Here is a 13,631-nt window from a genome sequence, read left to right as displayed (position 1 = left end):
ATTCTTAGGGCTGATCCTGCGTAGAGCAGGGGGTTGGACTAGATGGCCTGTATGGCCCCTTCGAACTCTATGATTCTATGATCAGGAGGAGTTCCCAATGTGTTGCTCATTGGTGCAATCGTGCCCACCTACACCTTTCTTGGTCTATTTTTCTTACATAAAGTGGTGGGGCTAGATGGGCTTTTATTTCTGACTGGCCATTCAAGATCTGATTGGCTATGCAGATCTTTTAAAATGCTGCTTTGGCAACCACAGCAGAAGAAACATCACTGTGTAGATGAAGATCAGCTGCATGTGTGCAAGAAAATATAGAATCACAGAATCATAGAGTTGGAAGGGACCTCCAGGATCATCCAGTCCAACCCCATGAATAATGCAGGAAATTCACAACTACCTGCTCACCCACACTGACCCCATTTCCATGCCCCGATGATGCCCCCCCCCAAAAAAAACACCAGAATCCCTGGCCAGTCTGGGCTGGAGGAAATTCACCTTCCAACCCAAAGTGGCGATCAGCATTTCCCTGGGTATACAAGAAAGGGGCACAAGAGCCAAGCTCAGACACAATCCCTTCTGCCCAGCCACTTACAATCTGTCTAAATTCACAGAATCAGCTTTTCTGTCAGGTGGCTACATAGCCTCTGCTTAAAAACTTCCAATAAAGGAGTACCTACCACCTCCTGAGGAAGCCTGTTCCACTGAGGAACAGCTCTAACTGTCAGGAACTTCTTCCGGATGTTTAGCTGAAAAATGTTTTGAATTAATGTCATCTCATTAGTCCTGGCCTTACCCTCTGGGGCAACAGAAAACAACTCTGCTCAATTTTCTATAATGACAGCCCTTCAAGTACTTGAAGATGGCCATCATACTATTAGTCGTCTTTTCTGCAGGCTAAAGAGACCAAGCCCCCACCACCTTTCCTCGTGTGTCTTGGGCTCCAAACCCCCTCACCATTTTCATTGCCCTCCTCTGGACTCACTCTAGTTTTATCCATGTCCAGTTTGTCTATATCTTAAAACAATATTTTCATTTTAAAAGAGTCTAGTGTTGAAGCATTAATATTGGAATTGTGCATGACCACCACCCCTTTGACATTTTGTGAATGCTCATCACTCTGCGTCAGAGTTCCAAAGGTACTTGTGAGCTCAAAAAGGTTAGGGGGTCCCAGATTAGACTCAAAAAAGGACCCCTACCTATGTATGGAAAGGTCACTGAATCTCCTGTCTGACTGCATCCTCTGCACCCTGCCAGTGTGCTGCTCCTGCTGTATCTTACAAAGGGAGATTTGTAAACTCAAAAGCTCATACCCCTTCTCCAATCTTGTTGGTCTCTAAGGTGCTACTGGACTAGAATCCAGCCAGTTCAGCTGTAGTTGTTTTGGGAAGTGGTTTGGGATGTGCAACAGAGCAGAACGCACTGCATGCTGCACTTCAGCTCCCAGTATCCAATTCAAGCATGATAGGCTCCGGGTTGGGTCAGGAGATCCCCTGGAATTGCATCTGGTCTTCATACTACAGGTATAAATTCTCCTGGAGAAAGAGGGTGGAATCTGTAGCATTACACCCCTGCTGAGGTCCCTTCCTTCCCTAGATTCCACCCTCCCCATGAACCACCCCCAGTTCTCCAGGAATTTCCAGATCCAAAGAGGACAACCCAACTGCCTGATCTTCATTCTGGCATGGTTGCTCGGGCCCCAGCCTGGCTTTGATATCCTGCACAGCTGTGGTTTCTGCAGTACCAGTGCTGATAGTTTGTCTGTGGTGGATGATTATAAATGTGAGCCAAAGTTATATCCTCCCAGTGGGTGTTGATATAGAATCATAGAATCATAGAATCATAGAGTTGGAAGGGCCATACAGGCCATCTAGTCCAACCCCCTGCTCAACGCAGGATCAGCCCTAACCATCCTAAAGCATCCAAGAAAACTGTGTATCCAACCTTTGCTTGAAGACTGCCAGTGAGGGGGAGCTCACCACCTCCTTAGGCAGCCTATTCCACTGCTGAACTACTCTGACTGTGATATCAAAGTGAACTTCACCAATCCTCTACCAGGCTGGTGGCATAAGCAAAAGTAGCCTGTTACTGTGCATCTAACTGAAACATTTTCAACACCCCCCCCCCCCAATATACAGAAAAAGCATAACCTTACAATGAGTTCAATGTTAATCTGTGATAGAAAAATACACTTTATTTCAGGACACATTATTATTTATAAACAAATTTGACTCATGGTTTTTCTGCTTTCCAGTTTGAAAAGAAGTAATCAAATATTATTGTCATAGAAACCACAAGTTTACACAGTTAGACATTATGAGCCATTTGAAATACAGAATATATTTTAAAGCTCCCTTTTTAAGAGAAGTAAAACCAGTCAAAGAGTAAGTCTATTTTCTTGTTAACAGTGCAGAGTGGCCTAATAAAATTAGGATCAGAAGCACTCCAATCTAATCTGTCCTTCTGTGCTTTACAGAAATTTCAGCTGTACAAAGAAGCCAGATTTATAGGTTCAGAGTCTGTGGGCTAATGGTATACGTGAAGGAGGAGCAGAATCTCTCTTGGTGTCTCCTTCTCTGACCTGCATGCATTCAGATGAAGGTCTGGCAATGACCGTACAGATAGTTGAGGACTCTGCCTTTTGCAGCAGTCCTGGTCTCAAAGAAGAGTCTAGGTTCAGATCTTTGGATCTCCTGAGCCAAACTTGGGCACAGGAATAGACTCTTCATCTGAGGATGAACAGAATGTGCTGGGGACCACCCAGGGAGGTGGGGGGGGGGTCAGGAGATTCATGGGACACCCAACATTCTCCAGATCCAGAGCTCCTGCTCCTGAGACCTCCATTGAAGAAGAAGAAGAAGAAGAAGAAGAAGAGTTGGTTCTTATATGGCGCTTTCCTTTACCCAAAGGAGGCTCAAAGTGGCTTACAGTTGCCTTCCCTTTCCTCTCACCACAACAGACCCTCTGTGAGGTGGGTGAGGCTGAGAGAGCCCTGATATCACTGCTTGGTCAAAACAGTTTTATCAGTGCCATGGCAAGCCCAAGGTCACCCAGCTGGCTGCATGTGGGGAAGTGCAGAATCGAACCCAGCTTGCCAGATTAGAAGTCTGCACTCCTAACCACTACACCAAACTGGCTCTCATTGATTGGTCCAGCCTCTGAAGAGTCCATACTGGATGGTGTCAGCAATGTGCCAGCCCTATATCTTGAAAGGTCAGGCCTCAGCCAACCAGTCACTCAGGTCCTCCCCTCCTCTGAAAGGAACAGAGAACGTGAGATCTCAAGGAGGCAGCCTAGCAACGAGGAAATGTAAGACTAGCAGCCCAGGTTCCAGTTTCTGGATCAGATCATTGCCTGAGCATATACAGTAGTTCTTAGGATCAAGTCTCAAACAAAATCAAGCTATTACTGTTCCACAGGGCCTGTAAAACAGAGCTCTTCCACCAGGTCTTTGGTTGAGGCCAGGGCGGGTAAGATCAGGGCCCCCTCCTCAGCGTATCAGGCCCCTCCACATTTAATCCTATTTTCTGTAGGGGGAGTGGAGGGTGGGTTTTAGCTGCCAGACATGCTAGAGTTTTATGCGTTGATTTCATGGGGGGGTTAGAGGGGTTCTTTGTTACTCACCATGAGCCGCTTGTGGGATCCGTGGGCTAAAAATCAAATAATAAATAATATGTGTGAGGGTGACTTTAGTGGGTGCTGAAGCCAAATTGGTCTGGATCAGGCCCCTGGTGCACAAGCCTACCTCTAACCGTGGGGAGCTCCATCTATGCCTCATTTCCACAACAGAGAGCTGACTTGAAGCAGATAAAGAAGAAGAAGAAGAAGAAGAGTTGGTTCTTATATGCCGCTTTTCCCTACCCGAAGGAGGCTCAAAGCGGCTTACAGTCGCCTTCCCATTCCTCTCCCCACAACAGACACCCTGTGGGGTGGGTGAGGCTGAGAGAGCCCTGATATCACTGCCCGGTCAGAACAGTTTTATCAGTGCCGTGGCGAGCCCAAGGTCACCCAGCTGGTTGCATGTGGGGGAGTGCAGAATCGAACCCGGCATGCCAGATTAGAAGTCCGCACTCCTAACCACTACACCAAACTGGCTCTCTAAATGCCATGGAATCTTTTTTCTCTATACATATTAATCTTATATTATGTCATGATGTTGATACACCATTAAGAAGGTATTTGTAGAGAATAAAGGTAAAGGTAAAGGTATCCCCTGTGCAAGCACCGAGTCATGTCTGACCCTTGGGGTGACGCCCTCTAGCGTTTTCATGGCAGACTCAATACGGGGTGGTTTGCCAGTGCCTTCCCCAGTCATTACCGTTTATCCCCCAGCAAGCTGGGTACTCATTTTACCGACCTCGGAAGGATGGAAGGCTGAGTCCCAGCCTCATGGGCAAAGCTTTCAGACGGCTGCCTTACCACTCTGCGCCACAAGAGGCTCATCTTGTAGAGAATAGTATGTGACATAATTAAAATGCGAATTTCAAAATATGAAGGCAGACACAGAATATACAAGCAGAGCTTGTACAAAGAAACCCTTGTAATGTGCGAGAACTGTTCATCTTTGTGGCTTCTATGCCATCCCACATGTGTGCCTACACAGAAGGCCACTTGATGAACCATGGTTACAGGTAAGTGCTACCGAGTTTTAGTGCATGTTTTCTTGGTTATCACCAAAACAGTTTTTTTAAGCACTTTCTACAAATTTCAGAAAGATTCTGAGTCTTACATGAGTGTGCATGATGCTCCAGTTAACAGACTGTGCTAACTGACCTTTTGTGTTCTGCCAATGCCAAGTTGCAAGAGCTCCAGCAGAAGACATGTGGATGTTCGGACCATTACAAATTTTGAACCAGTGTCATACAGCATGCTACACAGATTGAAGGCTTACAGGAAGTAGATTTGGATCCAGTCCATATGTACATTCAGCATCAATTTTGAAATGAACCTACATGCATATCATCAATATACACATTGTTCAATAAGGAAGGCAGGTTGAACTGGATACCGGGTGCAGTGGGTGCATTTTCTTCCCTCTATGCATCCTATGAAGAGGCTTTTGAGTCAAAGAATGCTTAAGACTTGACAGCCTGTACTTGCACTTGTGGATGGAAGCATCGGCACAGCTGTCTGTGAATTAGGTTGATAAGTCCTATGGTGTTGGGATTATCATGGGTAATAGAAAAGGACTCATTTGTTGCTGATTTCCATGACATCAGAAGTTTGTCAACAGGATAAGCATGCATATGGAATCCCAATTTGGATTTCATCAATCTGTTTCTATAAGGATGGAGAATAGAGTAGAAACTGAATCACCCTGACCTGGGTGGCCCTAACCAGTATCAGCACTGGTCAGTAATTGGATGGGAGACCACTAAAGAAGTCCAGGGTTGCTACATGGAGGCTGGCCCTCTATGTTGGTCTTCTTGCTGGGTCTCCATAAATCAGTGGCAACTTGGTAACGCTCTCCACCACCAAAAACTGAATATTATATCTTTATAGTTCAAAAACTGCAACTTGGATCCTTGTTTCAGATTCTACAGTGTCCTTTTCCATTGCAGAGACAGCCTTCCACTGCAGAGCACATTCCTCTGTGGCTGGGTGCTTCTGGTAGTTGCAAGACCAATGGCTTTGGATGAGCCGAAAAGTGCCTAGTGCCAGAGATGCACAGACAGCAGCAGAAGACCACCTCTGCCACGTGTGAAGAAGGAGCAAGCAGACACAAGACATAAAGTCAACACCTAAGCAAATAACCCTCCACATCAACTTTATTGTCTCACTGTGATGGAAAAAAACAACTGATTGGATAAAAAACTCATTTTCCTTCAGCAGAGGGGAAATTCTGGATGCAGAAGAAAGGAGTGTGATTTGGCTGATTTCCTCTCCTCCAGCAGGTCCCAGCATGCTTAGTGGTCTGTTAGGGAGTGTTGGATTCCATGCAGTCATGGTATTGCTGATTCCAACCAATATTTACAAAGGCATCGTTCATGTCCTGAGTTTGCAAAGGCTCAGAATCCCCAAGACTTTAAAAATGTCATTCAAGGCAATTACAGAGGAATTATAAAATGGGTATGAAACATTTAATAAAGAACAGCAGCATAATGGAAAATGGTATGGGTTTAAGGTGCAGTTGTGGGAATCAAGGGTGCGGGGCTGTTTCACAGGCTCACCGTCCTCATGCCAGTCAATGTTCTTTTTGTGCCTCTAATTATAGTTGATGGGTCATGGCCTGACCTGTTCATCACAAGCAGAATCACAAAGCAGCACCAACCCTCATACTCTCAGGCTGAAGTGGAATGTGCTTTGTATAGAATCCTGTTTTATGTAAACACAGACACCATGACATGATTAACTGCAAATCTGGTAACTATATTCCCACATACTGTCAGAAACAGTTATGGAAATTGGTATGCTTGAGGATAGGAGCAGAAGTGGCTTCAGGGAAGAAGGAAAAATTATTGAAAGTGTAATCCTGAACAGAATGGCACCCTTCTAAATTTACTGAAGTCTTAGAAGGATGTAACTGTATTCAGGGTATTGCAACATCTGTGTTAAAGCGACATCTCCCAATAGTATACCTTTAAATAAAAGACAGTGGTATTACAAGGATATTGGTAGCCAGAAGAATGAATCATCTAATTACCATTTGAAACCTGCCACAGAACATCCCTATAATGTGTATTAACACACATATATGCAGAAAAATAGTTTGAAGTTAAGGAATGCTGAGAAACCGTAACTGGGAGAGAGATAATCTTGTTACCCTTTCACCCCTTTGCTTCTGATTGATTTTACCAATTTCTTGCAGATATGATACATGAGTTAGCATTGTATATATGCGTATCCTCCAAGAAAACCTCATCTGAAAGTTTTAGACCTCTTCTACTGTAAACTAAACTTTTCTTTTTAAATTTCAGTTGCTCCACTCATAGTTGGAAATACGACATACCTTTTAATGTTTTCTCAGCATTCTTCAAAACCAAGACTGCATGCCCCTTGACTAGCAGCGATACGATGGCACAACAACATACAGAAACAACTTTGGAGTAAGCAGGGCAGATACATTTGGAGGACCCTTGGGAAAATGTCCCTGCGCCATACTGTGACAAAAATGAGCAAATTTAGAAAGATCCCATGCTGTTTCAAGAGCTGAGCTGAGTCACTACACAGCACATCTCAAGTTTCTAGCCTAAGCCTGGGACCTCCTCTCAATTTGGATGCATCGCACTCAAGAGCCATTTGGCTGATCTGGATTGACAGGAGAGCTGTAGTGGGTGTCTTCGGGTGTGTGCATTCATTCCCATGGCCAAAGATGGGTTTGTTCTGGAGCTGTCACTGGAGTGCTTCACTCCTTTCACTGTAAGTGGGTTCATATAGCATGATGGCTTCCCCACAGCATGTTTCTGCGCTGTCAGTGTTTGTAGCCATGTTCACATATTTCGAGACAGAAGGTACACACTGAGTCTTGAACATTTATTCCTTATTGAAATAGGTGAAACAATCACATTTCAGGTCATCAGGGTCAGTGCTGGCTTATGAAGCAAAGAAGCATATTGAACTGCTTGAAGAACCACCTTTTGTCCAGCCCACAAGTTATGATCCTCTTTCCAAGTCCCTGCCTTAAAATGGGAGAGAAATGGCAACCAAAGAAAGGGTTTTTCTAACAGTGTCATCTAACCTTTTTTGAGAGCCAGCATCATATAATATTAGAGTGTTGGACTAGGATCCGGGAGAACCAAGTTCGAATCTGCAGTCTGCCATGTATGTTCACCGGGTGACCTTTGGCCAGTCACACATACTTAGGGTTGTTGGGAGGATAAAATGGAGGTCAGGGGAATTATGAAAGACATCTCAGGCTCCCAATGGGGAGAAAGATACAAGATAAACGAAGTAAGTAAATAAACAATCGTGAATGCTCTTTACCTTGAGGCTAACCTGATGCCTAATAATTACTGTTCTTTAGGTAGGTGGCAGCATTTCTTTTCTTGCAGGTTCCATCTTTTTTTTTTTACTGTTTTTATGGTCAATATCTAATTTGAGGACTGTTTTATGAATATAATTTAGGCTGGTAATATAGTCTTGTGATATTTTTTATGCTCCTGTCTTGTTTTTTAATGGTTTGTTTAGTTTTTGTTGTTGCTGATTTTACAATTTGTGTTTCGCTTTGCGAAGTGCCTTGGCGGGTCTCTGGAGAAGCAACATATTAATTTTATCTCTAAATAACTAATAGAAGCGTGACGGTGTAGGGGAGGCAATGTGTTTGCATGAGAAATAAGCCCTGGAGGTGCCGATACCCATGACAAATGCAGGAGGTAGACCTAGTTTCATCTGGTAGATGAAGATAAGAGTGACATTGTGTACAATAATTGGTCACAATTGTCTACCATTCTTTTATTTGTCACGTGGCTATTTTAATACATGAAGATGAATTCCATGCTGGGCAGCTCCAGGAAGTATTTCTGATCATATGAAATTAACTGATGAAAAAGTTTCTCAAACAACACAAATGGGCTTGGGTTAAATTTGGAGAGTCTGAAAAAGGAGTGACGAAAAAAGGAAATCCCTATCCTTTCCAGCATACTGGCTGCCTAGAACTGATTGAGTAGGCATGCATTGGGATGAGCATTTTTTTGTACCAGGAAAGGTGCATAGAGAATACATTCTTCACTACATAACTAAATGGGTTGTGACATCTACAGGTCTTCAGATTTTGCAGACATCCTCAATAGACCTTCAATAGACCCGGTGCTGGCCTTTAAGCATGCAAGCAGGGGCAAATGAGGATTTGGCTGGAAAAGACAGAAGCATGACAATGCACAACCCAGGAGTGGGCTCTGGGTCTGGTGCATTATGAGACGCTCCATTAAAAGGAGACACTGGGTGTTTGAAAGCTCAGGTTTCATCATGTGACATAGGTTTAGGAGGCATCAGTATCAGGGCTTGGCTGCTTAGGTTTAGCATTTCTCGCACAAAAATAGCTGCCACACCAGGTGCAACTCTCTGCACCGTGTTCAGTTTCATCTGCAAAAAGCCCCTTGTATAAACCCCTTGCGATGGACAACAAAGTGCAAATCAGGGGTTTCTTTCCCTTTTTCTTGTTTTGCAATTGCACAGTTTGAATGTAAACATTAGTCCGTGAGTGCAGATACATTACCTACAACTGTTCAATAAGGAGTCCAGCACTCTTTGCAAGCTTCCCATCTGAATCAGTGTCCATAAAACTGTTAAAGTGATAAGTGTTTCTCCCTTTCTCTGTGCTGCAAAAAGGATAAAGATACCCATTAGAAAACAGCAGGGCACACGTAAAACGGAAATTCATCTTTTATTTCCACTTTAGCTGCGGATGGCCATTTCACCCGAATTTCATACAAGATCTGCCTGCTGAACCAAATAAACATTTCACCCAGAGATTATGGTGTTGGCAAAGTTTTACTTGAAACTTCTTACAACCCCAAAGCAGAGAGGGTTATGTATCTGATATTTACAGTTTCGGCTTCCCAACACAAAGCGTTCCCCGTTTCTTTTCACTCTAAGCCATGAGATAGACCAGCTCCAATGAAACTCAAATAAAAATCTGAATACCTTCCCCTTTTCATTGGAGGAAGCAACTACATATGGAACAGAATGAAGGAGAGGTGCACAAGGCCCTGGAAATGAAAACAGTACATTACTCTTGGCAGATGACAATGATGTGAATCCTAAAAGTCAGGGAGAAAGGTATTTTTTTCTAGCTACAAAACAAAGCAAAACACCGTTTTTGTATATCTAATGATATGAGCAGATTTCACATGAAGCAAGTGAGCCTGTATAATAAGCAACCTGCTTCAAAAAACTGCACTCATGTTTAAAAATCTGGATGCTCTTTAAGACTATTTGAGAAGACTGTCTTCCTTTTATGTGCACTGCTTAGTATTAGGCACACTAATGCTAAAGGCTGCTCTGCTTCTCTCTCTAGATGCTTCCGGTTTTTTTTTTTTTTTGCATTCTCAAGACAAGCTAATCTAGACTCTGAGTTTGCAATATAGTTACAAGGTTGAAAACCTAAGATTGGATGGGAGGGAAGATTTCCTTGACGAGAAATTGCTCCAAGTCATGCTCAGGGTAGTCCTGTTCTGTCCAGGTCTTCACCGAGGCAGGGGGTTCATCTTACCTGTTTCCTCTGGTTGCTCAGACAGAAAGTGCAGATTGGTCTTGGCACAGCCGCGTTGCTGCCGCCCTGCAGGGCAGGCTGGTATTGCAAACAGGGCTGCCTCACTGGCACTGGTTCTGCTCCCAAGCCCTCATGTTGTTGCTGTTGCTGTAAGAGCAGCATGTTGGCAAGGTGGGAGATGTAGCTTGAAGCCAGGCGCAAGGTCTCTATCTTGGACAGCTTGCGATCGGCAGGCTCAGTGGGGATGAGTGTGCGGAGGGCATTGAAGGCTGTATTGACGCTGTGGGTCCGGTCCCTCTCCCGGGCATTGGCAGCTTGCCTCTGCTTGCTCAGGCCACACAGAAGAGGGCTCTTCCGCTTGTGCTTGCCTTGGGCCCCGGTGGACGGCACAGAGTTCCCGGAGCTGCTGTCACTGCTGCCACTGCTGCCACTCTCCAGCTCCTCCGGGTCTGATGCAGCACCCCCGCTGGACTTCATGGTGAGCCCTGGTGCCCCTCCGCCCCATCACTTTTATGCTCAGCAGCTGCCACATTGCTCCGGGTAGCATCGGCCGCTGCTGTCCCAACTCCCCTCCAGCAGCAGGATCATTTTTTGAATGGTTGCTCCTTTTAGATCTAGCATATGGTTGCTCTGTAAATAAGGCAAAGGAGGTGGAGCTGCCACCTCAAAGTAGCTGCACGGCTACTGCCCAGCTCTGCACCTGTTTCCCCCTTGTCATGTAAAAATGTGCGAGCTCTCTGGCCAGCCACAATGAACATGTGCAGTGAGGAAATGAAACTCTTTCCCTATCTTTTGCTCTCTGTTTTAGTAAGTATTTGAGCCAAGAGCTTAGGCAGGACAAAAATTTTCCTTTGCTTTTCAGTAGTCCTATAAAGGAACTGCTCTCACATCTTTACTTACAGAATAAAAAAGGGTGTTGACAGTTTTATATTTTAAAGCGTGCGTGCGTGCGTGCGTGCGTGCCTTCCTTCCTTCCTTCCTTCCTTCCTTCCGAGACATACAGCACAATCCTAAACAGAGTTAGAGTTTTCATAAGCCTATAGACCTAGAACAGCAATATTAGAAGCAACCTGCACATATATCCTTTTCTCTCACTCCCAGGTGTTTATTATGGTACACAGAACATTTTAGAGGAAAGCCAAAATAAGAAGAAGAAGAAGTTGCATTTGTAGTGAGTTCTTTAGTCTGTTTAAAAACATACTAGTTTTTAAACTATCAGAAGTATAACTAGCCACAGGAGTTAATCAATCCTGTTAATTACACCCTTCTCCAGTTGTCATGCAACTCTAAGGGGTCACAGACCCTTGATATAAGGTTGTTGTATTCCATGTGGCACCATTAAATTAATGTCTGCAGTTCTAAAATGGCTTCAGACATCATCATCAACCTGCTACTCTCCCATCTCTCCCTCTTACAGTCCTTATCCCCCCCCCCTTATTTGTGCACAATAGAAATACAGCCTCTTTGGTCCAGGTTTTGACCAGAATAGTTCCAGCTGCAGATCTCTGTTACACGGAGTGTAGCTCAGCAGCAGCACATCGAAGGTTCCAGATTCAATCCCAGGCATTGTCCAGTTTAAAGGCGTTATGTGTTTGGAACCTTGGCTGCAATTCTACTGGGAGCAAACCCCATGGACTAAACTGTAACTTACTTCTGAGTAGACACGAATCCCTTTGGAGAGCTGCTGCAAGTCAGAGCAAGCGTGAACTAAATGGTTGAGTTCATTATAAAATGGCCTCATGTGTGAAGCAGTCTCAGATGCACACTGCACATCCGGCCTTCATTTCAAAGGCTGTTGACGAAATGTCACTGGCAGCATAACTCACATATTGGCCTTTTACTGTGTATTACTAATACAGAGCCACAGTTTAATAAGAGATATAATGACAACCATAAGGATAATAAACAAAAAACTGTTCTTGTGAACTCTGTGGCCCCAGGACAGCTTTCATGTTGCACAGTTAGCTGCTCATAATAACTGGTGGCTGCAGGCAGGGATAGGTATCTCTATAAAGAACCATAGAATCACAGAGTTGGAAGGGATCCCCGACGGTCATCTAGTCCAACCCCCTGCAGAATGCAGGAACTCACAATTATCTGCCCACCCACAGTGACCCCAATTTCATGCCCAAGTGATCACTCCACCAAATATCTCCAGAATACAGGCTGGCCTGGAAGAAATTCACCTACCATCCCACAGAAGAAGAGTTGATTCTTACAAGCAAGTAGCTCCTTTCTTCAGAGGGACTGATCTCTGTTGCCCGGAAATGACTTGCAATTCCAGCAAATCCCCAGGTCCCAAGGGTTAAGAATCCTCAGAAAACACGATTTCCCCCCTTCCCCTGGGAGGGAATACACAGTTATCCAATGAAGAAGTTTGGGATTCAAGTCAGCTTACTCCTCCAGGCATTGGTCTGAGGGCAGCAACATAAAGTACCTTCATAGAGTACCGCCCTGAAGATGCCAGCCCACCTCAGCATATAGGGAAGGGAAGAGGTGAGGAGGAGGAAGAAGGAAGGAAGAAACACCACCTACCTGCCATGATGAGGGGCCATGGATTGAGAGTGGCAGTGACAGATGGAGGGCTGCACCTAGCACTTTCTCAGCAATGGTGGTTGAGAGTTGGGTGTTTGCATGCCACTGCTGCTATTCATTTGGGCAATAGCAGCAGCAGCAGCAGTGACCATTATTCCCACCACTTTTCTGCCATTACCACCACCTTCATCAATCCACCTGCCTCAGTCCCAAGGCCAGACCCACATAGGCTGAATGAGGAGAATTGAGGAGGCGGTGGTGACAGGATGGTGGTCACTGCTGCCGCCAGTGGCATTCAAGCCCCCAACCTTCCACAACCACTGCTGAGAGGGTTCTTGGGGCTGCTGTCATTTTCAGATCTTGGCCCCTCTGATTGGCCTGACAGGCAGGCAGATGGTGCTTCCTCCTTCCTCCTCCTCGCCTCTTCCCCCACATGCTGAGGCAAGCCAGCATCTTTGGACCAGGTGGGCCCCCTCTACAAGACCTGAAGCAGTCTCCCTGTCCTCCTTGCTCTGCTGCTCAGGTATGGGTGGATGCAGAAGGGAACATATCACTTCAATTGACTTCCATTGGAATTTTCCCCCAGGCCATGGCTAGAGATGTTTCCACAGCAAAAAGGTAGGTGTCTGAGGTACAATAAAGATAGTCTTCAAAACCAATGAGCCATCTAGGATGCTACTCAGTCAATCTCTCCCTCATCTTATCTCATCCTCTCTTTATTACATTTCCATTCATGAAATTGACCGTGCAGTGTTTTGGACCTAACAGGATTTCTCCCAGTTCTCCTTTCCACTACAGGCTGCACAATCCCTAGCATAGAGTTTTGTGGTCAAAACAGGCTCTTCCTCCTTCTTTCACCTACTGGTAGTATTCAGCCTGATGATGTGATGCTAGGCTGACCTGGATTCAGATTTATAGAATTTCCTTTTCTTTCTATAGCATCATGCCCAAC

General features: G+C 44.9%; 1 protein-coding gene across 4 annotated transcripts; it reads right to left on the bottom strand.

Annotated features, from left to right (window-relative positions):
- Positions 1–3,338: 3,338 nt before the first annotated feature.
- On the bottom strand, positions 3,339–10,732 carry LOC143829386 (transcription factor 15-like). Of its 4 annotated transcripts, none has more exons than XR_013228140.1 (3): positions 10,145–10,732; positions 9,149–9,251; positions 3,339–7,613 (listed from the first exon to the last, which is right to left on the bottom strand). XR_013228140.1 is itself a non-coding variant. In XM_077320182.1 (2 exons), the coding sequence occupies exons 1-2, from the start codon at positions 10,619–10,621 to the stop codon at positions 9,219–9,221; spliced, it is 510 nt and encodes a 169-aa protein (XP_077176297.1). In that variant the 5' UTR covers positions 10,622–10,732; the 3' UTR covers positions 8,892–9,218. The 4 variants fall into 4 exon arrangements, 1 of the variants encoding a protein (XP_077176297.1); XR_013228142.1 differs by having other exon boundaries at positions 3,339–6,309; XR_013228141.1 differs by having other exon boundaries at positions 3,339–5,685.
- Between the last annotated feature and the right edge of the window lie 2,899 nt (positions 10,733–13,631).

Source organism: Paroedura picta, chromosome 2 (genome assembly GCF_049243985.1).
Source record: "Paroedura picta isolate Pp20150507F chromosome 2, Ppicta_v3.0, whole genome shotgun sequence".
In the NCBI taxonomy this organism is placed as follows: domain Eukaryota; kingdom Metazoa; phylum Chordata; class Lepidosauria; order Squamata; family Gekkonidae; genus Paroedura; species Paroedura picta.
Note: the sequence above shows the minus strand (reverse complement) of the source record. Positions and strands in the feature narration are given on the sequence as shown.

Coding starts and splice junctions, on each gene's coding strand:
- LOC143829386 (XM_077320182.1), bottom strand. CDS start 10,621: ATGAAGTCCAGCGGGGGTGCTGCATCAGACCCGGAGGAGCTGGAGAGT. Junction 9,252..10,144: donor TGAGCAACCAGAGGAAACAG/GTAAGATGAACC, acceptor TCCTTTTTGCAG/CACAGAGAAAGGGAGAAACA.